This window comes from Hydra viridissima, unplaced genomic scaffold, assembly GCF_058129835.1.
Source record: "Hydra viridissima isolate aposymbiotic clone 2 unplaced genomic scaffold, HvirCarnegie_v1 scaffold_14, whole genome shotgun sequence".
NCBI classification, from domain to species: Eukaryota; Metazoa; Cnidaria; class Hydrozoa; order Anthoathecata; family Hydridae; genus Hydra; species Hydra viridissima.
Window position 1 is genome coordinate 4,729,107 of NW_028324313.1, and position 27,984 is coordinate 4,757,090.

The 27,984-nt window shown below is 30.1% G+C and overlaps 1 protein-coding gene and 1 pseudogene across 5 annotated transcripts in view; one reads left to right on the forward strand and one right to left on the reverse strand.

The window, feature by feature from the left end:
- The window catches only part of LOC145192822 (TATA-binding protein-associated factor 172-like), an 82,711-nt gene that overhangs the window by 24,281 nt on the left and 30,446 nt on the right, over window positions 1-27,984 (reverse strand). For 4 of the 5 annotated variants that reach the window (XR_016447016.1, XM_090072202.1, XM_090072204.1 and 1 more), the window contains 11 exons: window positions 20,832-20,944; window positions 20,581-20,734; window positions 12,421-12,752; window positions 12,039-12,156; window positions 11,564-11,788; window positions 11,296-11,397; window positions 5,422-5,551; window positions 5,199-5,311; window positions 3,109-3,310; window positions 590-738; window positions 133-285 (listed from right to left, as the gene is read on the reverse strand). Coding sequence is in view for 4 of the 5 variants with exons in the window: in XM_090072202.1 (XP_089928328.1) it covers window positions 133-285; window positions 590-738; window positions 3,109-3,310; window positions 5,199-5,311; window positions 5,422-5,551; window positions 11,296-11,397; window positions 11,564-11,788; window positions 12,039-12,156; window positions 12,421-12,752; window positions 20,581-20,734; window positions 20,832-20,944 (1,791 nt within the window). In the remaining variant the exon portion in view is untranslated. Of the gene's footprint in view, window positions 1-132; window positions 286-589; window positions 739-3,108; window positions 3,311-5,198; window positions 5,312-5,421; window positions 5,552-11,295; window positions 11,398-11,563; window positions 11,789-12,038; window positions 12,157-12,420; window positions 12,753-18,068; window positions 18,797-18,968; window positions 19,337-19,540; window positions 19,760-20,580; window positions 20,735-20,831; window positions 20,945-27,984 lie in introns of those variants that run through there. The other variant, XM_090072205.1, reaches the window with a different exon arrangement.
- LOC149878957 (uncharacterized) lies at window positions 1,332-2,437 on the forward strand (annotated as a pseudogene).

Sequence of the window (27,984 nt, forward strand, 5' to 3'; positions counted from 1 at the left end):
TAACAAAAACATATAAGGAGAACTTATATCAAATACAAAAAGTGTTTTTAATTAGTATTATCATTTTAGTATAAACGGTGTTAGTAATTAGGTTTCAAAAGCTGCTAAAAAACTTAAAACAGAAATGAATACCTGCTGGTATTTTCGAAGTTCACAGTTTATAGGTATTGGAATAAGGTACTGATCTAACTTTGTACCATCAAGCAACTGTTCTAAAAATCTGCGTTCAATAATTTTTTTTTTAACTAACTCTTTTGACATACTTTCAGTATCTGGTACACTAGACTAAAAAAAAAAGTTTAGACATTAAAATAAAAACCCATTAAATTGAAACAATATACCAGTTTAGCATACCATGTGTACCAAAATACTTTTGTGTGAATTAATGAAATTAATTTCAAGAGTAACATGAAAAGATTTAGCTCAGGTGAAGTCTGAGGTAATTCTTTTACTATTAGCAAACAAAAAAGAAACTAGTTTTTAAGAGGATAAGTTTAGTTTTTCAAAACTACTTTTTATAACGCTTCTTTAAAATTAATAACAATAATGACAAGAAAACTAAATAAAAGTATATATAAAATAAACAAACTTCAAGTGGCATCAGTTGGACTAATGTAGCAAAACAATTTGTAGCAATTAGACGTATATCTTCCATGTGATCACTCATTCGAGCTAGTATTGGAATAACCAGGAGTACAATGTATGGCAATATGTCAAGACCAAGGTTCTCAATCACATCTTACAAATAGCATTAAAGAACAACTTCAAATAAAATAAATAGCCGGAATTTTTTTGAAGCAATACTTCAGCTATCATAACATTTTACACTTTTGAACAAATTAATTAATGAACTTTGCTTTTAAAATTTTCTAAGAAGTAAAAATTTCCAACATTTTTATAATACATACCATAAAAGTGCCTTAATTTGCACAACTGTTGTTAACTTTGCACTACAACATGTCAAAGATGTTTAACTCTCTAGCAATTAAAAGATTGAACTACAAATGCAAATCTTATTTGAATCATTATTTGTTCTAATTTCAATACAAAACTTATGTAAAATAGTTTTATAAATGCAAATTTGTCATTCACTTTAAACAGAAACAGAAGAAAAAAAAATTCTTGTAACTTTTATCTATGCAGCAGATCAGAATTGAACTCAAAAGAGAATAAACTGCTTGAAGATTTTTATTATGATATTGGTTTGAAGTAAGATATTGGTTTGAAGGTTTGAAGTGTTAAACCCACATAAATACATAAAAAAATTAAGTTTTATATAATTATTTGGTAGATATTGGGGTAACTTTGCACAGTGTTAAAAGTTACCATAAATGTCATTGGTCATTCAACAGCAATACTTTCTAAAACTTTATGGTAATATTTTATATAAGCAGAGTTATTTCATATTTTTTTATAGTTTCAATTTCTTGGGTAACACAGGGTCAAATTAAATAAATGGTATGTTTTTTGAAGATGTTTTCATTACAAAAAGGAGATTAAGACCAGAAAATACAAAGACTATACAGAGGACAACCTATCCAAATGTGAAAATCTAAAATCTAAAAAGTAAAAATCTTGAAGATGTAAAATCTAAAAAGCTGACACAAGAGCAAGCTGTTGTAAAATATGGTGTTAGTCAAAGAATGATTCATTTCAATGATTCATTGAAAGGAAAATATGACTTAAAGCCTGGTAAATATGACTTAAAGCCTGGTTATTTTTCCCAATTAGTGGAGGCTCTCTTTCTCAAATATACCATTCAATTAAATCATTTTGGATTTCCTATCAGTAAAAAAGACTTATGCCAAATTATGAACAATTACCTCTATAATTCTGTCACTTCTGAAAAGTAAAAGAATGTAAAGTCTTTCCTGGGCCTGATTTAATCAACTCATTTTTACAAATGCCTCTAGAGCTAACAAATAAATTTGTGCCAAATGTAAAAAAATCACAAGTAAATGTTAATGAAAACCTAAAAGAATATATTTAACATCTTAGCAAAACCAAACAAAATGTTCCATCATGCAACATATACAACTATGACAAAACAAATCTAATTGATGACCCTGGCTCATAAAAATGCTTGGTAAAAAGAAGCCATAAATATCCCACAAATGTAAGAAACACTTCCAAGACAAATATTTTCATAATAACATCAGGTAATGCAGCAGGTGAACTTTTACCACCTTTTGTTATTTATAAAGCAACTAATCTGTGGTCAACTTGGTGCGTAGGAGGTCTCAAAGCAGCCAGATACTTCAGCACTAAAAGTGGATGATAAAATGGAGTAGTTTTTGAAAAGTGTTTTTTTTCTCTAGTTTTACCTTCTTTAAAAAAGAAATTAAGAGTTAGAGTTCTGTTAGGCAATAACTTATCCTCTCACATCTCTCCAAACGTTATTGAAGCCTGTAAAGAAAATGAAAAAGTGCCGCATTAGACTTTCAATGGGGCTTTTGATCTGTTTTGTTATCTTTGTTTTTTAAATTAAAAAAAAAAAAAGCCTTTAATTCTTTTTGCTCAAGTTTACTCACATAAAAAGGAAATTTTCTGTGTGATTTGTGTTTTTAATAAGGTTGTGTTCAATATTCTTTTATCATTTCATATTATTTTACATTCTTTATTAAGCAAAATAATAATATAACTGATTTTTTGTTTTTAATTAAACTACTCTTACAACTACTAATCCTTCAAAAGGTAAGAAAAAAGAGGTTACTTTGAAGATTCTCATACATGTCATAAAACTATTGTAACTTTATTCATGTTGCACAAAGTTGCACAGACCCCTGGTTAATTTTGAACATTTTTTAAACAATCTTCAAAAAATAATTTGTAATTTGTAATAAAAAAAATTACCAATTAGAATAGATTTTAGATATCATAAATAAATAATTTACTATTACACATTAATATAATAGGAGTTTAAAGTAGATTTTTTGTGCAAAGACACTTTTATAGTATCTATTTTTTATCCAAAATATTTCTTTTTAGGTTACAAAAATAAAATATTGCTTTTCATCTGATAATAAACGTGATATCATTATAAAAAAAAATAACTTTTTGGTGACCTAAAACTGAACCTGAAATAAAAAAGTTGAAAAAAAAAGATACAATACAATGCTTCTATGACCCCTTGTCTTCCAGCTGGGTTATCACTCTGCTCTAAAATTCCTATAACATCTGTCAAAATAAAGTTCATGGTATCTATTGTTCTTATTTTACTAAGCACCCCAAAACATCTTGCTGACATGTGTCGAATTGAAGTATAAGCATGATTGAGACAAAAAGCCAAGCATGGAAGAATTTCAATAAGCTAAAAATAAAAATAAAAAAGCTCCAACTCAAAAAAATAAATAACTAATCAATTACAAATTCTTAAAACTAAATTAAATGCAATACAGTGCTTCCAGAAAGTATTAGCGCACTCGTAATTTTTTTATTATGGACAACTTCAAATCAATATAAATTGTAAAGTAATTTAAATTTTGAACTCATTTTTTTTTTAAATGAAAGGTAAAAGCAATGAAATTAAATTATAATGTCAAATATTGTCAACCTGCTTGTTTTTTTTATGAGTTAATTAGAAGTTTAATGACTACTCAGAAAAATGTCTGAAATTAAGCGTGCAAAAGTATTAGCGCACTTACAGTTTTTCAAAGATTCTAAGAAAGTTTAATATTTTATGTGACCACCTTTGTTTTTAAGGCATGCCAAGACTCTACGCGGCATAGAATCTATAAGTTTTCTGATTAGTTCTTGTGGCACGGTGTTCCACAACTCTTGGATTTGCGTTTTGAGCTGCACCAAGTTAGTGGGCTTGCTTTTTTGTAATTTGCAGTCCATCCAACTCCAAAGATTTTCAATAGGATTTAAATCAGGTGAGCGAGTGGGCCAAGGCATTAGATTCAACCATTTTTCTTCCATGTATTGCTTTATTGAGTGTGCTGTGTGGAAAGGAGCGTTATCTTGTTGAAATTGCCAGGTGGAGTCAGCCTTGAAAACGTCCATTGATGGCTTTAAATAATCTTCTAATATCTCTCTATATCGATGTTGATTAAGGCGATCAGTGTAAAGATGCGCCAGTCCATTGCTAGATCCAGCAATGTAGCCCCAAATGTCAATTGAACCTCCTCCTCCTTGAACTTTTGACATGATAAAACGAGGATTATATTTTTCGTTTTTGTATCTCCTCGCGACAACCCTTTTCTTGCGATTAATAATTTCAAAATTTGACTCATCCGAGAAAATTACTTTTCTCCATTGCTCTACAGTCCATGCAGCTCTCTCTTTGCACCATTTTCTACGCTTGAGACGGTCTTTGATATTTAATAGTGGCTTCTTTGTTGCAAGGTATGAATTGAGGTGTTTTTTCTTCATAAGCTTGCTAATTGTTGATCGGCTAACTTGATGTGCACCCAACGCTGTATTCAGGTCTGAGGCGATTTCGGCTATGCTCATGTTTGGGTTGCGTCTAGTGAGCATAACTGCTTTATTTTCGTCCCTTTCTGACATTTTTTTGGGACAACCAGAGCGACTTTTGTCTTTGACTGTTCCAAACTCATTATAACTTTTGAGCGTTGTTCTAACGCTGCATTCACTGATTTCAAGTTGACGTCCGATTTCTGGATTGCTGAGACCACTTTTGTTCAGGCCAACAACTTGCCACTTTGTTTCAATTGATATGCTCCTTAAACCCATATTTTTGTTCTTGCAATTTTAAAGTTTTAACTAACTGTATTTCAAATGATTTTCTGCCACTTCAATTTATTCCTCTTATATTTTTTATTGACTATTATTAATCAGCAGAGAGTTTTTAACAAAAATTAACCAAAAAAGTTTTTCCCAAAGGATTTAAACGAGTGTGCTAATACATTTTAAATGAGTGCGCTAATACTTTTGCACGCTTAATTTCAGACATTTTTCCGAGTAGTCATTAAACTTCTAATTAACTCATAAAAAAAGCAAGCAGGTTGACAATATTTGACATTATAATTTAATTTCATTACTTTACCTTTCATTTAAAAAAAAAATGAGTTCAAAATTTAAATTACTTTACAATTTATATTGATTTGAAGTTGTCCATAATAAAAAAATTACGAGTGCGCTAATACTTTCTGGAAGCACTGTATATATTGAGAAACAATTTTTGATGAAGAAAATTAAAAAATAAATTCTTTATAATAAATTAATTATTCACTCACTTTTTTTTTTAATTTAGGATGCAAATGTGGTGCTATTATTTCTAAAACCTGCATTGAAGTTATTATTTGCTTCATTTTTTCAAAATCATCTTTTTCATATTGAGATGAGCAACCTTGAAAATTTGGAAAATTTTGATGAAGAATTTTAAAAAGTTTTGCAAACTACAAATTAAGATATTTCCAATAACAAATAAACAATTATAGTTTTCAACTGCAAAGTTACCTTGTAATACAACAAATGTGCCTTCCCAAAGATCTGGCAACTTTTCACATAGTGATTCACCCATTTTCTTAACACAGGTTGAAAGAGCTATTGATGCCCCTTCACATTGCACTTGCTGCTGTCGTACATTCTGGAAAAAATTTGATACAAAAAAAGCATAAATACTCAGAATAAGTTGTAAGAAGCAATTTCTTTTTGTAAGAAAAAAATTACCAAAAAATAATTTTGTAAAAAAACAAAAAAAAACATGATTATCTGTATGAATTAGACCTTGGTAAATTAAGAGGCAAAGTTGCTAAATTGAAGAAACCACAGTCTCAATGGTGCACACTGGATTTAGTCTTGAGAATTGAAAATAAAGTTTAAATTGAAAAAATTTTCCAGAAATTTTCTGTGTTTTATTTTTTGTTTTTTAGTTTTTCAAATTTTCTTTAGTGTTAAATCTTTTGGCAAGAACAATGAAACAGATTACTAGGATTAATATCTGAATAACAATTTTTTTGAAAAGTAAATAGGCATGGGGTTAACTAAAAATAAAAACTTTCATTCCTGAGTTTTGCACTGAAAAAATGTGGTTTGAATATGAATTTGGAATAAGAATAGGGGGATCACCCTCCATTTCATAACTTGAGCCATAAACTAAGATTGTGATAACTTTTTTAATTTTCTTTCAGGCAAAAGCTTAGAGCAGTACAAGCTTAAAAGAAATACCTCAACTTATTTTTGAAAAATCTAAATAATTTAAAGTGATAGTAATTCCAACGCAGCTTAAGTTTTTTTTTTTAAGCTTATGCTTTTGGAGAAGTCTTAAATCTATTAGGAGATGTTATTAATAAGCTATTTTCAAAGATCTTAATTTAGCGGACTCTTAATTTAGTTTTTAAAGTACAGGTAGATATGCTAATTAGCATAAGAAATTATTTGTGTAAATTACTGTAATCAATTTCTACTTTTTCTTATATTTAATGAGGAACTTAGATTTGAAAAAATTAGTAACTCTTGATTTTCAAAAAACTCTTTGTTTTGCTTTAGTATTTAAAATAATATTCTATGTTAAACCAACTAAAATTGTATAGCCTGTATTCCCCTAGTTTACCTTCTGTTTTCCCTTGGTTTATTAGATGCAGGATCAGAGAATGCTGTTGCATTTGATTTAACTGCTTCCTATTTTTCTGGTCTTTATTTTGCATATTTTTCTATAACTTAACTCAATTTTTCATAACTTAAGTGTATTAGGGTGGTCCTTAATTTTCAAAGTTTGATTTTTGTACAGGGCACCCTTGAATTTTGTTTATATGCATGCATAAAAAATTCACAAAAAAAATCAGCTAAATCTGAAAACATTTAGAGGTCCCTACCACATATATAATAGTTAAGTATAATGTGGGGTTCCGTGGCTGCATGTCACTAGTTGTTATGCTGGTGAACTCTTTCACTGCACACTATACCGCCTGCATAATTTATCAATATGATGTTACTTATTTATTGTTAAATTATCCAGAATGTATTTCACCAGCTGTCAGCCATTTGTAATCAGACACTGATAGACACTCAATATAACAATAATATTTGATGAATCTGAATTAGTGACTACTGACTCTCTCAGGGAAACTTCCGTAACAACTGACCTAGTGGATACTGGATCAAAAGTGAGTGTTTTCTTTGTTTATTTTTGTTTAAATATTAATTTGCCAAATTATATTGATTTAACAATGAATTATTATAAAACAGACAGAATGACCGATCCGCTGTGCTAAATCCATTTTAAATTGTTAATTAATATCAATTGCCTGAGTGCCATAGTATCGAACTTGACTTTTCATTTATGCACATAATTGTGTATTTTATTTATTGGTTTTAGACCTTGTCAGAGTTTTCATATGTCATTGTTGTTTATTTATATTGCATAACATAAATTTTGTCAGTTAGTTTTCTGAGCTCTATAAGTTTTTGTTAGAAATTACATATAATTTGAATAATTAAATTGGATGGTAACAAATAAAATTTATTATTTTAAGGGAGATGGCCAATGCTTGCTGTAGGACTTCGAAACCAACTACAAGACGAGAAACTGAGTTGTGGCTGATAGGCCAAATGTCTGAAATTCTCAGCTCTACAAAGTTACCGTCAAAGAAGGAAGTCATGGCACTTTTCTTCTATTACAAAGAGGCCACCAAACAGACCGTTCGTGAAGCATCACATTCAACAACTAATGACGTTCTTGAAGTGTGGGCTAAAGCCCGCATCCCGACACGGTTGAAGAAACATGTTGGTGAAAAAGTTGAATGTCTGTTCCATGAATATGACAAACTGAAGAAAAATAAGGAAAATAAAGCAAAGCGCTCTGAAAGTCTACTGAAGAAGGAAGAAGAATGGAAGGATGGCTTAGAGAGTCTTTTTGACATTGCTCATGCGGACGCCATGAAGATGATTAGCATGCAGGAGGACAGGGAGTTCCTGTTAGCTCAGCGTGAGGCAGAACGACGTGGCAAGATGGGAAGTGTTGACAAAGCCATGGCCAAAAGAGAAAGAGATGTTCACAGTAGAGAAGAAAACTTCAAGAGAAGAAAACTTCAAGAGAAGAAAAGAGAGAGAAGAACAGGACAGAGTGGCCAGAGAGGAGAAAGCTATTCTTCAGAATTCCGAAAGCGAACAGGAGTCTGGTAATGATAATGAAGCATTTGGTGAGCCATCATCAACCACAACTTCAAAGAGAACTAAACGTAAACGTGGCACACACAAAATACTGAATGACAAGTTAGCAGTATGTCTGGATATGGCAAAGGTCAGTGATAGAAATGCTGCACTAGTCCTGACTCCAGCACTGCAGCACCTCGGTCATGACCCAGCAGAGTTTAATATCAATCGATCATCCATTCGAAGAGAAAGGATGAAATCTAGGCAGAGAATGGCAGAGAACTTGAAAGCAGAATTCAAGCCAACAGTTCCACTAACAATACACTGGGATGGGAAATTGCTGGAAGATATCAGTAGCAAAAAAATTGTGGACCCGCTCCCAATCCTCGTGTCTGGACTAGGAGTTGACCAACTTCTTTGTGTACCGAAGCTGCCATCTGGAACTGGAGAAGCTGCAGCAACAGCTGTTTATGATGTAACTGTAGCGTGGGGCATAGCTGATAAAGTCAAGTGTGTGTGCTTCGACACTACTTCCGTCAATAGTGGTCCAAGAAATGGTGCTTGCATCCTACTGGAGCAGAAGTTTGACAAAGATTTGCTCTGGCTTGCTTGCTGTCATCACATTTTAGAAATAGTCTTAGAGGCAACGGTTACTCTTTCTCTTGGCCCTTCAAAGGGTCCAGACATTATGATTTTTAAAAGGTTTCAGAGCAGTTGGGAAATCATTGACCGGTCAAACTTTCAGGCATCTAGTTCGAATGACATCGTGCACAGTGCCGTTTCCAGTGTTGCAAATGAAATTATTGCATTTGCTGAAAACCAACTGCAACAGTTTCAGCCTCGTGATGATTATCGCGAACTGCTAGAGCTGACAATAATGTTTCTAGGAGGCGTTCCATCTCAAGGATGCTCATTCAAAGCTCCGGCAGGACTGCATCGAGCCAGATGGATGGCCAAGGCTATTTATTCATTGAAAATATAGATGCTGAGAAGCCAGTTCAAGATGACAAAGAAAGAAGAGAAGGGAATAGCAGACGTGTGTATTTTCACAGTGACTCTGTATGTCAAGGCCTGGTTTAGAGCGCCGTCAGCGCCATCTTCGCCTCGTGTTGATCTCGAGCTTATCAAGGAGATCGACAAATACAAGGCACAGAATCAAGCAGTCTCTCAGATCGCAATGAAGAAAATTTTAGGACATTTGTGGTACTTGTCAGAAGAACTGATTGCATTGGCTTTCTTTGATGACGAAGTCTCCGATGACACTAAACGTCTAATGGTCAGTGCCCTGCAAGCACTGGGTGCAGAATATCCTTTGAAGAGGATAACTGTTGATCCTACGCTGGTGAGCTCCAAGAACTTGGAAGACTTTGTCACCAAGAGCAGTCGTAGATTCTTCACCATCACTGGTCTACCGTCAACTTTCCTCAACAAAGATGTGAAGCTCTGGTCTGCAGATGCTCACTATCAGTTGGCGAAGAACACTGTCAGTAGTATGAGAGTTGTGAATGACATAGCAGATTGTGGAGTTGCCTTAATGGACGAATACAACAAGCTGCACACAAACGATGAGGAGCAGAAATAGTGCCTTCTCTTAATTGTAAAGAAGTACCGCCAGCGATTTCCTGATCGAGCGAAGAATACCCTGGCAATGGACTAACTAGACGGTTTTTGTCACTTTGACAGTCTCAACACAGAAGGACAATAATAATTACAATATGTAACACTGTAACAGTTGTTTAAATGTGCTTCAATAAAGCAATGTTGTGCTCTGTGATCATATTTGTCCTAATCATTCATATTGTAGAATACTGAGCATATGAGCCTTCTGTGGGCACTTTTATAGATATAAACTCTGCGGTAGAGACCCCTAAAATGTATTTTTTTCAAATAAAATTTTCAGTACAATTATTTTTTCATAAACGTCAACCATTGAAGGGGGTGCCCCGTCAGAAAACTGAAGAAAATTTTTTTTGTAATGAATAAGGACCACCCTAAAGTGTATTTAGGTACCTTGAACTTAATTAAACTTAAATTACAAAATATTTGTGAGCATATGCAAAATAGATTTAAAAAAAGTACATAAGAAAAATAAGTTCATAAAAATTACATAAAGTAGTGTGTAAATGTTTAGAACAACCCAATAACTAAGATGACTTCAAAAACTTTTTAAATTGTAAAGAAACAAAAACCTTTAAAATAATTGCAAAACAGTTTTAACATAAAAACCTTTATTATATATATACTATTTGCTACATGTGGAATATATTCTTGCTTTGTTCTCACTTGTATGACTCTTTTAACTGTTTTTTGCATGAATACTAAACAGTGTAAAAATAACAACATTTCAATAAATGTTGTTATTCTGTGCAAAAGTTTAGAAACAGTATCATACTCTGCAATTAAATCAAGTTCTTATGAACAAAAGAATAGTTAAAGGCCAAATTATTTGTAAAATTTGATCATTAAATTACTTGGAGATGTTTTAAAAGCAGTGAATGATAACTAATTGTCAAAATAATTTTGAAGTTTTATAGTTTACCTATTTTTCTAATTTTAAAAGCATGGAAAAGGCTAAGGAAGTTTCAAATGAAATAAAGAAATCATTTATGAGCTGCAGAAAAAAATGTCTAACAGAAAGATTTCCTTACTTTGTATTGACAAAGGGGACTTTAATTCTAATACTGTCAAATTGTAGAACAACACTGCAATTTAATCATAATTTTTTTATTTTGAATCTGGGTTTTAGTAAAGGAAGACTTAATAGTTTTGCAACTAGTCTTTTATACATAAAATACTAAAGATTTTAATTAGTAGTACTTGATATTTCAGAAAATACTGTATGACAACTATTAAATGATTCAGGGTTGTTTAGTTATTGTGCAGCAAAAAAATATTCATATAGGCAAAATTTATCAAATCATGGTTTCATACAAATAAAATCACTGTAATGCATACTCTATACAATCTCATGACCTAAATCCTATTAAGAACTTTAAGAGCTATTAATAATAGTACAATTTTTCTATCTAACTTGCTTAGAATAGATGCTTATGCTATATTTTATCTAAACTAAAGTTTCTTTGTATTGAAATCAAAATAGTCCATAGTGTATTACAATATTTTTATAAACTTCAATAGGTATTTCTATAGTTTTGGAAGATAATGTACATGCTGCATAAAACAATAAAAAACTAACACAACAGGAATACAAAACATCTTAAAAGGTCTTCTTTTTACCTCTTTCAACTCCTCTGTAAGAGAAGTATTATGCTCTTTAGCTTGTTGAGAATTGTTTCTTGAAAAACGAATGCGTTTGCTTAGCAGCTCCTTTTCTGCTGTCTTTAAGTTATCAAGAAATAAAAAAAAAAAAAGAATTTTATAAAAAAGCCACAAATTTTTTGAAGTTAGATTTAGTTTTAAACTCATTTTTGCTTTATTAAGTTTCTTTCCAAACTAGTAAATTCTGTAATTTCTAGTAAACTAGTGTAAGAAACCAACACTCTACCTTTTGCTTCTGTTGTAAAGTGAGAATACCAACAGTAGAGTTGCAGATTATTCTACGGCCATCATCACCTGCATAACTAAAACTTTCATCTAATAAAATGGGTGGAGTTCGACTTGAATCACTGCATGCAAATGTAAATAGATTTTTAAGAATTTTTTTATTAGGGCATGGGAGCTTGGTAATGCATAAAGTTAGTAGTTGAGAGAGAGCAATTGCTGTTCTTTTCTAAAAAATATTTAAAAAATGCATGCTTTAACATTCAAGTAATAAACAATGCAGATACTTCAGTAAAAGTATCACTAAACATATTATATCTATTTCTAGAAAAAGCTAAAATTGAATAAAATTGATAATTAAAAGCATAAGTACTTTTTTATGACAACTAAATTAGACAAAGAGTTTTCATCTAAAAGAAAATGCAGCATTAATAAATAAAAACTCTTCTTTACACTTTGTGTTTGTTATAAAGTAAGACCTGCAACTGTATTTCATCCTCCTGTTTTACTGAATCCATAATAGGTCGTATCACTGGATTTAGTTTTTCGGTCAATTTATCATATGCAACTAGGGTTGCAGCTACACTTGCTTGAACTCTAAAGAATTAAAACAGAAAAAACAACTTATTCTCAAAATAAAAGTAATAATAGAATTTTGATTTGGGTGTCATCAGTTGAAATTTAAAACCAAAACCTCAAAAAAAAAATTAGTTTAGTGCAAGATGATGTTTATAAAAATGTTGCAACTATAAAGAGCTATTATAACACAAGTATAAAAATTTAAAAAAGACATATTGTAAAACAATTTTTAATTTCAGTAGCAGATAAAATAATAAATATATTAAAATGTAAACTACAGACCTTGTATGTAACTTAATGAACTCTGCTCTCATATTTGATATAGTTATAATTAAATTTTGTTGCTTGGAACTGGCTAATTTTGCAGCTTTAGGAGAAAGATTTGAGAGTTCCTTATTAAATTGAGTTGTTGCAATATCTGTAGCTGTATCTAGGTTGAATGATCCCATTAGTATTCCACAAGATACGTCAATACTGTGTTCACTGAAACAATATACAAGAGACTGGGTATCTGATTGTAAACGTTGGTGGTGATACATAAGCTCCTCATATATTATTTGTTCAAAAAGAACTCCATTAAGTCTTGAAATGAGTGCATCTGTTAGCATAGCTTTCTAAAAAGAAAATATTTATTACCCAATAAAAACACATATTTCTTTAAACAATTTAAAGCAAATATCACTATTAGTACATAGGCACTAAATCTAAAATTTTAATCTTGCATTATCTTTTGCTTTTAATTACGCTGTAACAGAAAAACAAAACAAATTAAAGCTAATTTTGCAGTTACTGCAGTTCTTTACATAAATGATTATAATGAAAAATGGTTTCTTATCATCTTAATGTTTAAGCAAAATTTTGCAAATAAGTTTTGAAACAAAAGATATGTTGTGTTTCAATACCAGATCTTAACCCTAGAACTAAAACAGCAGGATCCTTCATAAACTTACATTTATTGCAGTTCAGTTAAATCTATTTTTTTCAGGAATGAAAGCAATATGTGTCATTTATTTCAGTAGCGTTGTCTTTGATTTTTTTTTAATAGCCATGAGTGATTCTAATTCAAATCATCAAAAATAATAGTAATTTAAATTGACAACCAGAGTTTTTTGTGTGCTGAAAGATTGATAATTTCTATCATACACCTACCCAGAGAGTCTCAAAACATAAAAGTCATGCTCAAAAAATAAAACTAATTGGGTTTGGTGCCCACTTTGGTGTCCATGTTTCAAAAAATAAAAAAATTGAAATCATCTGCCTACATCCAAGGAAAAAAATGACTTTTTCTCATGCTATTTGCTCCTTTCCTAAAAACATAAGGAAGAAAAGATGATACTTATTTATAACTATAAAATTTGATAGATAATCACTAGAAAAAATAACATTTGATAAAAAATAACCATGTGAAATAAAGAAGCTGTAAAAATATAAATTTTTTTATTAGTTGCTGACAATAAAATAAATGCTTAATCAAATGAAAACAAAAACAAGTACTTTTTGTAATTTTAACTTTACTTGGACTCTTTCAAAATGCCCAATAGTGCCAAATCTCATGAAGAGTGTAGAAAAACAGTGTGTGTTGTATGTATGAAAAAGTGCAACTCACCAATTTTTGGTGTAACCTTTGAGAGATTCAAAAACATTTTTGCAACAGACATAGACTTTTTGGACTCTAGAGTTCCAACTGGAATGTGTGAAATGTGTAGAAATCAATTTTGAGGGGTTGAAAGAGGAGTATCTGTCAAGCTGCCTACTCTTTACAATTTTCAAACTATCAATGTTAAGACTGTGACAAGAGGTTCCAACTGTAACTGCCTGATTTGCCAAATTGGTAAGCTGAAGATGACTGAAAAACATCCTTTGAATAATTCTACAACTTCAAATCCCACAAATCCCCTGAAAAGATGTTCAGATTGTTTGTCACCACTAGGGAAAGGCTTACCTCATAAATACAACTTTACTTCTTCGAATTTAAATCTTAGAGAAATTTCAACAGAAAATAAAAAAGTTTTTGAACAGATAGCCTCTGCAACTATCAAAGGTCAAGAATCATCATAAGGTGGGATAATCAGGCTGTCAGTGACTGAGGGAGGTCATCCATTACCTGTTACCCTCGGTAACTTAAACTTTGTACTTTTCCTGTTTTTAATGATCCCATTTTGTCTGTTCTAAGATTATATTTCATAACAAGGTTTTTTAAAATTCGTCTTTAAATTAAGTGCCCAAGACCTGGTACAATTCAGCAAGCTACAGGCATGTCTAATATTAGAGTCAAAAAACTTGCAACAACACTAAATTTGGTTTCCAAATTGCCTCTTTTTGAGCCAAACTATTGAGCAAATTTTCATGAAGCAGGGTTGCAACTTGCAAATTTTTTTACAAAAACTACAATTGCATCTCAGGCAAAAAAAAAGCCACACAAAGAGTACACAGTTGTTCACTGCAAAAATCTCTCTGACTTTCTAGCAGAAATTTCACTTAAGAGACAACTTCAAGCAGGTAATCTCATAAAGGTTGGGAATGAATGATGAAGATGATTCAAGGAGTCCAACTTAAAAAAAAATTGTCACCTGTCAAGCTTTAAAAGACAGTGGAGTTAAAAAGCAATTTCTAATTGCAGTTGCAGAGGATCTACATGAGAATTACAGCAACATCAAAAACTTTATTGAGCTTGTTCAACCTGGAAATGTAGACTTTGCAACTTGAAAGTTGCTAACATTTTATGTGGTTTGCAATGTCACTCTAGCTCACATCCATACTGTGATAGTGAAGCTAAGAATTTAGCTGAAAAAGGTGTGCTCAGGACACTGTCTGATCTTCAAAATTGTTACACAGACTTTCTTTCAAAAGGTGCTGACATTAGGAGGGCAAAGTTTTTCAGCAACGTTGTCCATAAACCACTTCTAAAAGCTGATCCAAGCAAATTTATTTTTGAACTAATTCCCCCAATAAAACATCGTCTACTTATTGGGATAGTAAATCACTTGTTCAAAGTACTAAAAGAAGCATTGCAGAAGCAGATGAGTGGCCAAAAAGACTCAACATCACAATCCAACCATATCATGGCAGACAATTTGCTGGCAATGATTGCCAAAAACTCCTGAATAATATTGAAGTGATAGATCAGCTCTTTGAGAACCTAGATTCATCAGTTTTGGCCATCATTGATGCATTCAAAAAATTCAGTACTGTTGTTAGAGCCTGCTTTAGAAACATCCTTGACAAGGAATATGAAAAAAAATTGAAGAATTTCGGACATCTTTTTTAAGTCTAGGATTGTGACCCCAAAAGTGCCTATTTCACATTGATGATTTTATCAGAATGAAGAAAAAATCCCTTGGTCCTTTCAGTGAACAATCTTTAGAAACTCTTCATCATGATTTTTCTGTTCAGTGGCAAAGATACAAACATTCAAAATTACATCCATAATATGGATATTGGCTTGAAAGATGTGTGATTGAATACAATAGCAAGCACATTTAGGTGAAATATGTCTGTTGCATCTTTAATGAACATTGAAACCTTGCTACTTTAGAATAAGTGTTTGTGACAAAAAAAATCCACTGAGAAAATACCTATGGATTTATTTAAACTGATTCAAAAATTTATTTATAAGATTAAATCTTTTTAAACATTTATTTGTTTAACCTGTGTGTAATTGTAATTTGTAATAAAAAAAACCACAGTAAATAAAACCTATAATATTTAGAATTTTGAAACAGCCTTTGCCTAAGTGTAATCATAGACACTATTTTAATAGTTTTTTTCTTTTGCGACAGTGTTTTAAGTTTAGAAATGATTCAAATTCAAAGAAAAAATGGTGATTAAAGAAATCTTTTCCATTAAAATTAATGTCAAAATGACTGACAAGTTCAAGTAACAATGATTTCCTACACATTGACTGATGGTTAATTTTTTTATTTTTACAGCCTCTATGTATAGACTATGCATATCAATAATAGTAATATCAGTTTTATTATTTATTTCTTATTTTTGAGTGGGTCTTTTGTGGTTTGAGGTTCTCGGGGCGATAAAGCAAGGAACAAAAAATCAAAGTCATTTTTTCTCCTTGGACGTAAGCAGATGATTTCAATTTTCTTATTTTTTGAAACACGGATTGAATGGGCTACTAAATCCAATTGATTTTATTTTTTGAGCATGACTTATTTTTTGAGGCTTTCTGAGCAGGTGTGATCATGATAATTTCATCACAAAGAATCCAAAATGACAGAAACCTTCAAAAAATGAAATTATTATCATGTTTTTACTGGTCAGCTTTTTAAACTTTTTTTTTTTTTTATATCTTTGACAAAAACACTTATAAATTTTATTTTTTCATAGTGAAGTAAAAAGTATTTTTATCTAAATTTCTTAAATCACATTTTTCATTTAAAAAAAAAAAATTATTTTTTCAGATTTCTGTAATTTTTACTACTTCTTTTAAGGGAAGTACCATTAGACAGAAAATTATCAGAAATATTCTGCTGTCTGTGGATAATAATTTTTGCCCTAAGCAGAATTTAAATTCTAAAAAAGCATATATGCTGTACTTTGGAATGTCTTTTGGTGACCAAGACCTTGAATGCCTTATGTAGTATGTGGAACTGGCAATAAAACCTAGAAAAAGATTAGGAAACTTTAATGCTTTTGCTTTTCCCTAAAACACTGAGAGAACCTAAATCATAATGACTGCTATTTTTGCATGATTGTATTGCAAAATATAGGAAGATTAAAAGGAAAGAAATCTTTTTAGTATCCAGACAAAATGTCATCTGTTACAAATATTATGCATACTGCAGCTACCAGCAAATTTAAAAAATTAATTTAAAACAAAAGTAACTAACTACGTAAGCCACCCACTCTAACTAACATTTATCATTACAAAAACATTAAGGTAACTTTAATTGAAATTCATATATATTTTTTGTTATACCAATGGAAGATATTTTATTGAGTCTAAATAGTCAGAAAGTAGTGAAATCAATTAATTAGTTGATGCTTGTGTCAAATGCATGTTTATGTCACTATTTCCAAACCATAGTAAATTTAATGATCTGAAAGGAGTTTTAATGATCAAAAAAGAGATTTAAACCTCATTATTTAAACCAAATCAGAAGCTGAACTTTTGACTACCCAACTGGAACTCAAAAGCAGTTTAACTTCAATAGGAAAAAATATACCTCATTTACCAGAAGAAAAAAAAAGTCAAACATTTGTTTACAAAAAAGCCAATATTATAAAATATATATTATTAATATTTATAGTTAAATTTATAATAAGAAATAGAATTAATGATCAATTTGGATAACAGGCCATAACATTTTCATTTTCTTTTTTTCTTGTATTTTATAAAACGATATGTTATGTAATTTTTGTTAATAAAGCTGAAAATCAAAATTAGCCTGAACTTGGAAAAGACTTGACCATTGCCTACATATAACAACCAGATACATTACATATGAATACAAATAATTAGAAGACCTATTTGCTATGTTTTTTACACTTTTTAGAATAATCAAAATAGTTCATCTATCATTTTTTGTACTACTTAAATTGAGGATTGTTTTACAATATGTCTTTTTTAAATCTATATACTTGTGTAATAATAGCTCTTTATAGTTGTAAGAGTTTAATGAACATCATCTTACACTAAATTTAATTCTTTTTGAAGTTTTGGTTGTACATTTTAACTGATGAGACTCAAATCAAACTCAAAATAAATTTTTTTTATCATTTATTAGTGCTGCATTTTCTTTTTATGAAAACTAATTGTCTAAATTAGTTTTCATAGAAAAGCAATGAAGTTTTTTAATTATCAATTTTCAAATTTCAAAAAGTCAAATTTAAATACTTTTTTTTTTTTTTACTTTTATTGCTTTTTTTAAGATATCTATTCTCTATCACTTTCAAATCTTGATGAAACCACTCACCATGCTCATCACTTATGCTGCCAAATATAGCAAGGAACTCATTCAGATGGCAATTGATAAAATAAAGTTTTTTGCACATGTTGCAGCCCACTAAGCTCTCAAGCAGTGTAACAACCAAGTCTTTGTAGGACTCCCCAAAAATCCCTGTGCAAGACTAACTAATGAATCCCATGCTTTTTTTGGACATCAGCGATTGAGCTCATCAAGTCTTAATTTTTTATTAACTATTGCATTTGCAGACCATCAAAGCTACCAGTTTTTCGTTTTTCATAATTTAGGTTAGGAGATATGACCTTATAACAGTCACTTTCCACAGGAACATTCACAAACTGCTTTTTCAGTTCTAGTTTAATATAATGATGTGGAAAAATAACTTTTTCTCACAAAACAAGTGATTTGCTAGTAACATTCTTCTCCCCAATAGTGAAACTTATTCTAGCTGGCCACAGCTTCTGTTATCGATATTTGTCTTTTGCTTGGCTATCCCATAAACATAGAAAACATGGAAATTGAGTATATCCTCCTTGCTTTGGTAGAAGCATGGAATTCACTTACACTCACCCTTACTTATGCATGGCCAACTTAAACTGACCATAGTCCACAACCACAACACAACCCCAACCACAACACAATGATAGGTTTCTGAAATATGTAGCAACAGGTTGGGCAAAATGTGATGTGATGGAGAAAAACTCTTAACATATTTGAACTCAGAGACCTCTAATTGCCTAAAAACAAACATCAAACCCAATTCAGCAAGAAAAAAAGCTTTTTTTATTGACAAATGACACTTTACAACAACATGCTGCAATAGTGTTGATATATGCACAAAATAATAATTCAGTTATTGCAACATAATATGAATTTCAAAGACAATATCAGAGACTAAATCCTACTTACCACCAACAATGCAGCATTTGGTATCTTGATTCAAAAAAGCAGAGACATCATCTTGATAAATCATAAACAGAAAGACAATGAGCACAGGACTCATTAGAAAATATAGAACGTGTAGCCAAATTTCTGCAAGAAGATCCAGTAACATCAATGAGAAGAGAAGCACAACAGCTAGGTCTTTAAAGATAATCACTACACACAATCTTACAGTGAGACCTACACTTATTTATGCACAAGATAGTGTTAACTCAATAACTGATGTCAAATGACCATCAAAAATACCTGCAATATTCCCAAGTAGAACTACCTCTGATAATGAAATTCCAGATTTTTCTTCAAAACTGTTAATATCAGATGATGCTCAATTTGAGCTGAATGCAATAATAAATAAACAAAATTAAAGGTTCTGGAGAATTGTAAATACAAGGTAAACCCACTTACAGCTATTACTCTGCACCATACAGTGACCTATACATATATGTAAGGTCACTGTATTGTGCAGAGTAATAGCCCAAATACAACAGTTACAGTCAACAACACATACTACAGACAAATGATCAAACAAGTTTTGGTACCTGAGATAAAGTGATTAGGAATACATAATATATGGTTTTAACAGTACAGTGTCCCAGCCCATACTGCTTGAGAAATAATAAATGCATCATAACAGATTTTTCCTGACTGCATCATCTCCAAATACAGAAATTTTAATTGGTCAGCAAAATCACTGGATTTAACAGCTCCTTGAATTTGAAATGACATCTCCAGTAGCACTAGTCTCTGGGCAATCTTTACTATATACATTTAAAAATGAAAAAGCCTTACAAATATAAGACTCTTGATGATTAGGTGAAATAACAAAACTACTAAGAAATATTCTTAAAAAAAGTAAAGAAAACTTAGATTTGAGGATAAAAAATATAATTTTGATTATTACATAAAATTCTCAATTTTTAAGAATGAGAGTTGAAATAAACAGAGAATGTACTGCTCAGCATATTTCTCTAATAGCATTTTCTACTAAATGACATGTAAGCATCCATATTTTCCTCCATGAAGACTAAAACAGCAATTATTTCTGAAAATATCAATTAAGGCCAGAAACTCAAATCATTTTTAGATGATCATTAGAAATTCTATTAAGGTAATAAAAGCTTCAAATTATTAACTATTAAACAATTAGCTAGTATATAGAAACAGTTTTTATAAACTACTAGATAAGATGCCAAAATCAAGATAAACAAAACTACTGTTATAGATATCCCTCAAAATGTTCTTTAAAGAAATATTTTAATTATCAAAATTTAGATTTCTCATGCATTTGACCCACAAGATCTTTAAGCAGCATCTGAGGGTATAGGGTGAAATATATTGAGACATTCTTTGTCATTTTTGGATTCTTTACAATGAATGATATCTTGATTAAAAATATCAGCCTTTTTCTTTAACTATAAACAAACTACAGTTTAGAAAAAAACAGCATGCTTTTTGAACTTTGTTAAAAACAGTTAAATTAAAATAGATAAATAAGTAAAATTAGAAAACAAAAATATAAATCAGTTTGCCCAATGCAAAAGTTGAACTCCACAAAACAGGTAAATGATAAAATAAATACCTCATTTCTCCTTCTCCATTCATGTAAGACAAAAGAACCACACATTCTTTGTATAGCTGAGCCAGATGATAAAAGGGTCTCAATAGAATTTAGCAAAGAAGAAAGAATGCTTTCTTTTTCATCCGTTAAATAGGAAAGCAAAACACCTAAAGCCCTAAAATATTAATTAAACAAAAACATAAAGAATTTGCTTTGGCATAAACAGAAAATTTTCTAATAAATTTTTTATAACATGTATAATTCTTTAATACTTTGATGCACATAATCTTGTTCTTAGAACCAAAGTTTCTTTTTCTAACTCATCTACTGAAGAACTTACAGACCCAATGCAACTGAATTGGCTACATTCATCAGCTGCTTTGCTCTAAAAAAATATACAACATTTGTAAAGTGAAACTGGAGACAAACTTTAACTACTGATAAGGTTTTAACAGAAAATCACAGAATGAAATTTTTTCTGATACCTCTAGATTCAGTAAACTCTACACTCATCAAGTAGAAACATAATAGACATCTGCTTATACAAGATTGTAATAGAAGTTAACAGAAGTGATTTGCTAATTTACAAGATTGTAATAGAAGTTAACAGAAGTGATTTATTAATTTACAAGATTGTAATAGAAGTTAACAGAAGTGATTTATTAATTTTCATACATGAAAGCTTCAATTTAACTTTAATGTAAATTGTTAAAAATGTCTTTTGTTTATGAAAACAATACTTTTAATTTTTTTCCATGAAAGAAAAAAAATCAAAATTGAACCCATTTTAATATCTCATCCCAACTGCAGTCTTAACTGTTAGGACACTAACTGTGAGACAGTACAAAATAATCAAAACATTATGAAAGTGTGAGTATGCCATGCTGTTTTGTATTTATTCCATAACGATAATTGGTTTGGATTGATAAACTAATAAAAATATATAAATTAAAAGTTTAGCTATTAAAAAAGATAAATAGACTCCTGCTTTTCTGTAAGAATGAGCTAATAATTATTTTTATGAATTTAATCATAATCTTTTGAAAAAAAAATTTTGTGATATAGAAGCTGAATTTGTAGAAATGAATTTGTAGGTAGTCTGTAGGGTCGTCCTCAAAGAAAAATTTTGTTATTTATTTCATAGTGTCCTCTCATCGGGTGCCAGTTATAAATATAAAATTTGCACTTGATTTATTGATATATAGAGGTTGCTCAACAATTTTCACTTTCACAATTTTGGCTGTTAATAACTGTATTCATGTCAAAATCACAGTTAATAAGATAAACAAAATTACTAGAGTGCATTAAGGTATCACACAGAAGTATTATTTCATCACATGCAGTTAAGTGGGATGAATACAATTCAAATATAGGCCTTAAATAACTTAATTTTCACAATAACAATAACTGAGTTAGTACAATATACACTGACAAACTGTTTTCAAAAATCACTGCGAATTTTGCTAGATTTCCTTTGTTTGCTAAGACTGTATATTAAGCTAGGAGTTTGAATGCTCCCCAAGTTCCTAAGCAGCACACACTTCATTGGCTCAGGAAATTTATATCTATGTTCAGACACAACTTGCACCAGGTATTTTTTTTGTTGTTCATTTCTAAAAATATACAAGTTTAAATCTTGAATTAGTTTATACCCTATGTTCAGCAATCTCATTTACAACATAGAGACTCTGAACAAACTAATTGACCTTCTGGAAATTATATTCTGTTCTTATCATGCAGGGTCAATTTCTGCCAAAAACTTGCTAGTAAGTTCCATTAATTCAAAGAATTTAAAAGTATTACAAAATTTTCCAACCCTTTGCAGTTCTTCACATATATATCATAGATACCTTGATAATGTTTTAGTTATTGTTGTATGAATCTTGTCATTAATTTTACTGTATTTAGCAACAGACTTCAACAATACTAGATCATTTGATGGTGCTTAAGTAGGATCAGGACTGGTAATCCTTGCTTTTTTATAAAAGTAGCTGCCAAACTGACTGATATCTCTCAGTAATTTCTCTTCTCGAATAGAAAGTCTCAATTGGTCTCTAAGCATCCACACTTAAAAAGTTCTTTAAGCTTTTCTATTGATTTTTAATGTAACTATTTACACACAATCAGGATCTTTTAAAAATGCATTATGATTATCCACTAAGGAATTGTATCAAACAATAAGAATATGCATTCAAAATACACCTTATATCAGTAAAATATGCCTGGTATTTGGTTTGTTTTTGTTCAATAATTTTGCATACTTTGAGGTGTGCGTGTGCAAGGGAAATAACAAATTTTAAAATCATATCCCCATTTTATTTTTCATAGAGTTTTTATGTAAAAATCAAGAATATACCAATTCCAAGTATCAACTCTTAAAAAATGTCACCTCTTGATAAACTTTTATGTACAAAATAAGTATTTTAAAGAAAAATACAAAAATATAGACTTTCAGTGTTCATTTGTCAAAAGAAACTTAATTGCAATCATTTCAATCCTTTTGCACAACCAAAGTAAATACTGTATGACTTTAAATCCACATTTAGCACAAATACTTGACGGTAGAAGTGTTGGTTATTTTTGAGTGATCTTTGCAAACTTCTGCCAGATTATTGTAGTTATTCTAATTATTTAACTTGCCAGAAAACCAGATGTCACTAGAAAACCACATACCACTAACAAAGTCACATGATGAATGAGCTTTAACTGATTGTTCTGAAAGTAAAATACAAGCTAGCTAAGCATAAGTTGCTTGGCTAATCCATCTTGTATTTTCAAAGTTTTGAAAATTTATTTCAGGGAAGTTTCCTGTTTTTTTAAACTGCCTATAACAAGTAAACAAATGATAAAGAAAAGCCAAATCTTCTCTCCAGTAAATTTTGTTTTTCTTTTTCAGTGCTAAAATTTTCATAATTGGTATTCTGATTAACTTTACTTTTTATTAAACTTAAATTTCAAGGATGAACTCTTTGTGTATCTTAAACAGAAAATTTAGTATTTCTAAAACAGAAAAAGGTACAAAACAGTTTTCAGCCGAGGCAGGATCTTTTCTAAGAAATAATACTTTTAATGGTTTTTTTTTAAAAAAATGTAGTTTCCCCACTCCTGTGCCTTGGGAAACAAAAAACTTCCAAAAATTCTTTTTAGTAATATGTATACCATAAATACCATACATATCATAAATACCATACATACATACATACAGTACATTACATTACATTACATAACATAACATAACATTACATTACATACATTATATTATATTACATATATTACATATATTACAATACATTACAATACATTTTATTACATTACATTACATACATAAATACATACCCACATTAATTTCTAATGTAAAGACTATCCAAAAGATTATGACCCGTGGGATTTATGAAATATTTTGAGAACCATTTAATTGAATTTGATTGTTTTTTATTGTTTTAAATCAAGTTTATCTCCAAATTCAGTAAATCTTTAGGCTAATTACAATATTTCAATAAATTACACTTTACATGAGCTTTTGGGTGACAGTTCTCATAAAATTTTGTGATGCCACACCTCATATTTAGCAGAATTGATTGTCTGCCACAATTTTACCCTATATATGCAGCTCTCATTTTATGCTTACCTAAAACTTTTTCTTTGAAGCTGTGGCACATTTTGTTGGATTTATTGTTTTTTAGGACAAAATTGATGCCATTTTGTTTATACCATTTGATTACACTTCTTCAAGATAATATCAAGATACATGATCAGACCAGAAGACAAACAGTTTATCATGCTTTTTGATCTTAGGCATAAGTTGCTTTTTTAAACATTCATGTAAACATGAATGTTTAAAAAAGCCATGTTTCTGCTCATCAAAAATGGTTGAGTTTCAAAAATAAATATTAACATATGTAAATATAAAAACTGATTAAGTGGTTCTTGAAATATTTCAAAAATCGCATGGGACATTATCATTCCAACTAGTCTTTAATTTAAATCTATTTTTAAAATATAAAACTCTTACTATTAACTTTAGGTAGAGGAGTTAAATTATTGCAAAAGTAAAGCTATAAGCAATTTTATAGATATCAGTGAAAGAATAGCATCTGGATTGTTGAAGTGTAAAATGGTAGGTGTAAGTGGAGAGCAATTCAAGTTGTCTGCGGGTGGAAATCTTTTCTCTGTTACAGTTGGAATAAATGAGATTAAGTAAAAAAAAAAAAAAGGCAAATCAAATTTCATTTAAACTATTACGGAGCTAACAAATATATTAGAACTCTCAAAAAAATTAAATTAAAAAATTATGTTCAACTTTAAGCAGGAATCTAACAGGTTTTGTAGAATCAAGCATTAATATCAAAATGATTATTTCACAGGAAATTTAAAATATTTTATACATAGGTAAATCAGAGAAAATGTATCTTTAATGACTATCTAATCACCATCTTGTTGATGGTGATTAGATAGTCATTAAAGATACATTTTATGTACCTATTGCATTTTATGTATCAACGTTTAAAAACATAATAAATTCTATTGAGAGCGTACCATGGTGTAGGATTAGATGGAAACAATTCTTATAGAAAAAATGTTGCTGTTAGATGTTTTGGAGAGGTATTTTACCTTAACTGCAACAGCTGATATTACCAATAATTTTTTGCATAAGTTTTCATTAGGGTTTGGTTTGGAACTGGGTAAAGATAATTCTGAAAAAATTGGAGACTTCAAAAGTTCATTTTCTAGTCTAGGTAGTAGTACTGCTAGAGCAGCAGATACCAAATATATATTTAGCTATGATTTAACAATTTCATGAAAAATACATACATTTTTGTACAATCTACCCTTTATAGAACATTGTCCCTAGGGGTGGTAACCGATTAACAATTAATCGATTAAAAAAAACTTAATCGTTAATTGATAAATTTCCAAACAATTAATCGAATAATTTTAAAAATTGTTTCAAGCGTTTTAATTTTTAGAGCCACTTTAAAAATAAAAAAAAAATTTGCATTTTTTGACAATAAACTTTTACTTCATACCGCTGTGAAATGTAAACAAATAATATACAGTAAAATCTCTCTAATTTGAATCTCCATAATTCCAAAACCTCCGTAATTCGATTAAATGTGAAGTCACCGTGAAATGCTATTAAGAAGAGTCAGCATTCTATAATTCGAAAATCTCTCCAATTCAAATTTTTGTTTATCCCTGTAAAAATTCGAATTACAGAGATTGTACAGTATTTTCAGTGAGGTAGTGCAAATAGCCAGGTTGAAAGAATCCGGATTGAATCTGACCATTGATATCTTAGGATGTATCACTGATGGTGCTTCAATTATGAAGAAAATGGGACGAGAAATGGGGGTTATTCACCAACTTTGCAATTGCCATGGGATTTATCTTGCAGTATGTGATATTCTTTATAAGAAAAAAAGTTCAGTGATGGAAACAACTCAAGAAGAACTAATCAATGGTGAGGATGATGAAAATGAAGAAGCTGAATCTGATCCTGATGATGTTAATGACAATGAAGAATGCTGGAATGAAGAAAATAATAGTTTTGTTGATGAGGGAACCCAGTTTAATGAGGACTATGGTATTCTTATATCAAAGGTTCATAAAACACTCAAGATGTTTAGAAAATCACCACTTAAAAATGATATTCTTCAAAAAATTTGTAAAGCCGATTTAGGAAAAGAGCTAAAGCTTATTCTGATGTTAAAACAGAATGGATTTTTCAAATCAGTATGTTAAAACGATTCTTGGAATTAAAAAGTGATAGTGGAAAAGCTCTTGTGGATATATCCAGAACTGATTTGATTTTAAAAGAAGAAGAAATAAAACAGATCTCTAATATTGTTCAGGCTTTTCATATTGTAGAGGTATGTTTTATAGCATTGGGAAGTAGAGTCTGCAATCTGATGAAATCTGAAAAAATTCTTTTGTTTTTAATCTTAAAGAGCAAAATACTAATAAAGGTCAAAAACTATTTACTGTTGTCTCTGAGAGAATTAATAAAAGAAGAAATTGTAATATCGTTGGTTTACTTTGCCATTTAGATAATCCGGGTGACTATAAGTCAGATTCAGAATCACCAGGTAATCTTTTAAAGTACCCAAAGAAAAATGGTATTGTTAAAACAGCAAGAGAAATGTATGTACGCTTGTTTCTACGTGATGATAACCAAAGGAATAAAGAATTAGAAGTAGCATCTGAGTTTAAACCCACTTCTAATATGGAACCAATGAGAAAAAAAACTAAAGCTGAAAAACAAGGAGAAATTCTATCACCAACAACTTCATCAATAGGAACAGCTAAAGGACTTGTAATTCATCCCCTCAAGAAATTTTGATTTGTATTAAACGTGAAATGTCAGTACTTGAAAGCACTGGAAAAAGACCATGTGCTTTATAAAAGACTTACAACGCCATGCCAAGCCTTCCCCCATCTTCTATAGAAGCAGAAAGAAGTTTTAGGGCTGCATGTTTGTTTATTACTAAGTAATGAACTAGTTTAAATGGTAATATTAATAATAACTTATATTTTTTAAGATCATATCTGACGAAAAAAGAGAAATAAAACCTTAATGAGTAGCAATATACTTTTTGAAACTTGTAAAATTTTTAAAAAATTAATCGAAAATTAATTGATTAATCGATTAATTTAGCTAAAATTAATTGTTAATCGATTAATTCAAAATACCGATTAATTTACCACCCCTAATTGTCCCATTTGTAGAACACAATCATATTAGCCAATTATGCAAAAATAATGTGGTGAAACTGTTCACAATTTTAAAATTCTTGGGTGAACTATAAAAGAACTGTTAGACACAAAAACTATGGGAAAACACTAAAACTTACTGTAGTGAATTTTTATTTAAACAATAGTATATAAATTTTTCTGTTTTATTATGGTTTTTAAATGTTTGTTTTTTTAATACCATAATGGATGACTTTTTTAAAAATTTGGAAGAAAAAAAAAAAAGCATATTTTAATTTTGAACAATGCACCCTAATCTGCATCTGCTTCCACAAAATAACAAAAAAATATCTGCTTCAATTTTTGTTTCCATCATAACACTTTTATTGGATATCTACAATTACCTACAAGGAACTTTATTTTTAAAAGAAACCCTTTGCAGCTCAAAATATAAATGTTAAAGTTTAGAAGAAAAAAAAACAGTTATTGATACAACTGCCAAATGTTTAAGTTATACAATAAGTAACTTTCAAACAGTTATTTCATGTCATTTCATAATGCTTTAGTATTTATTGCAATTTTTAGTGTTAAAAAATTTTGGGATAAAAGAATTAGTATTAAAGTTTATATTTCTAAAGAAATTGTTTTGCACTTAAATTGACATGGCATAAGTTGTCTAAAGGAAACTTTTTCATAAAGAAATCTTACTCCAGTTTTCCATCAATACCAATTTAA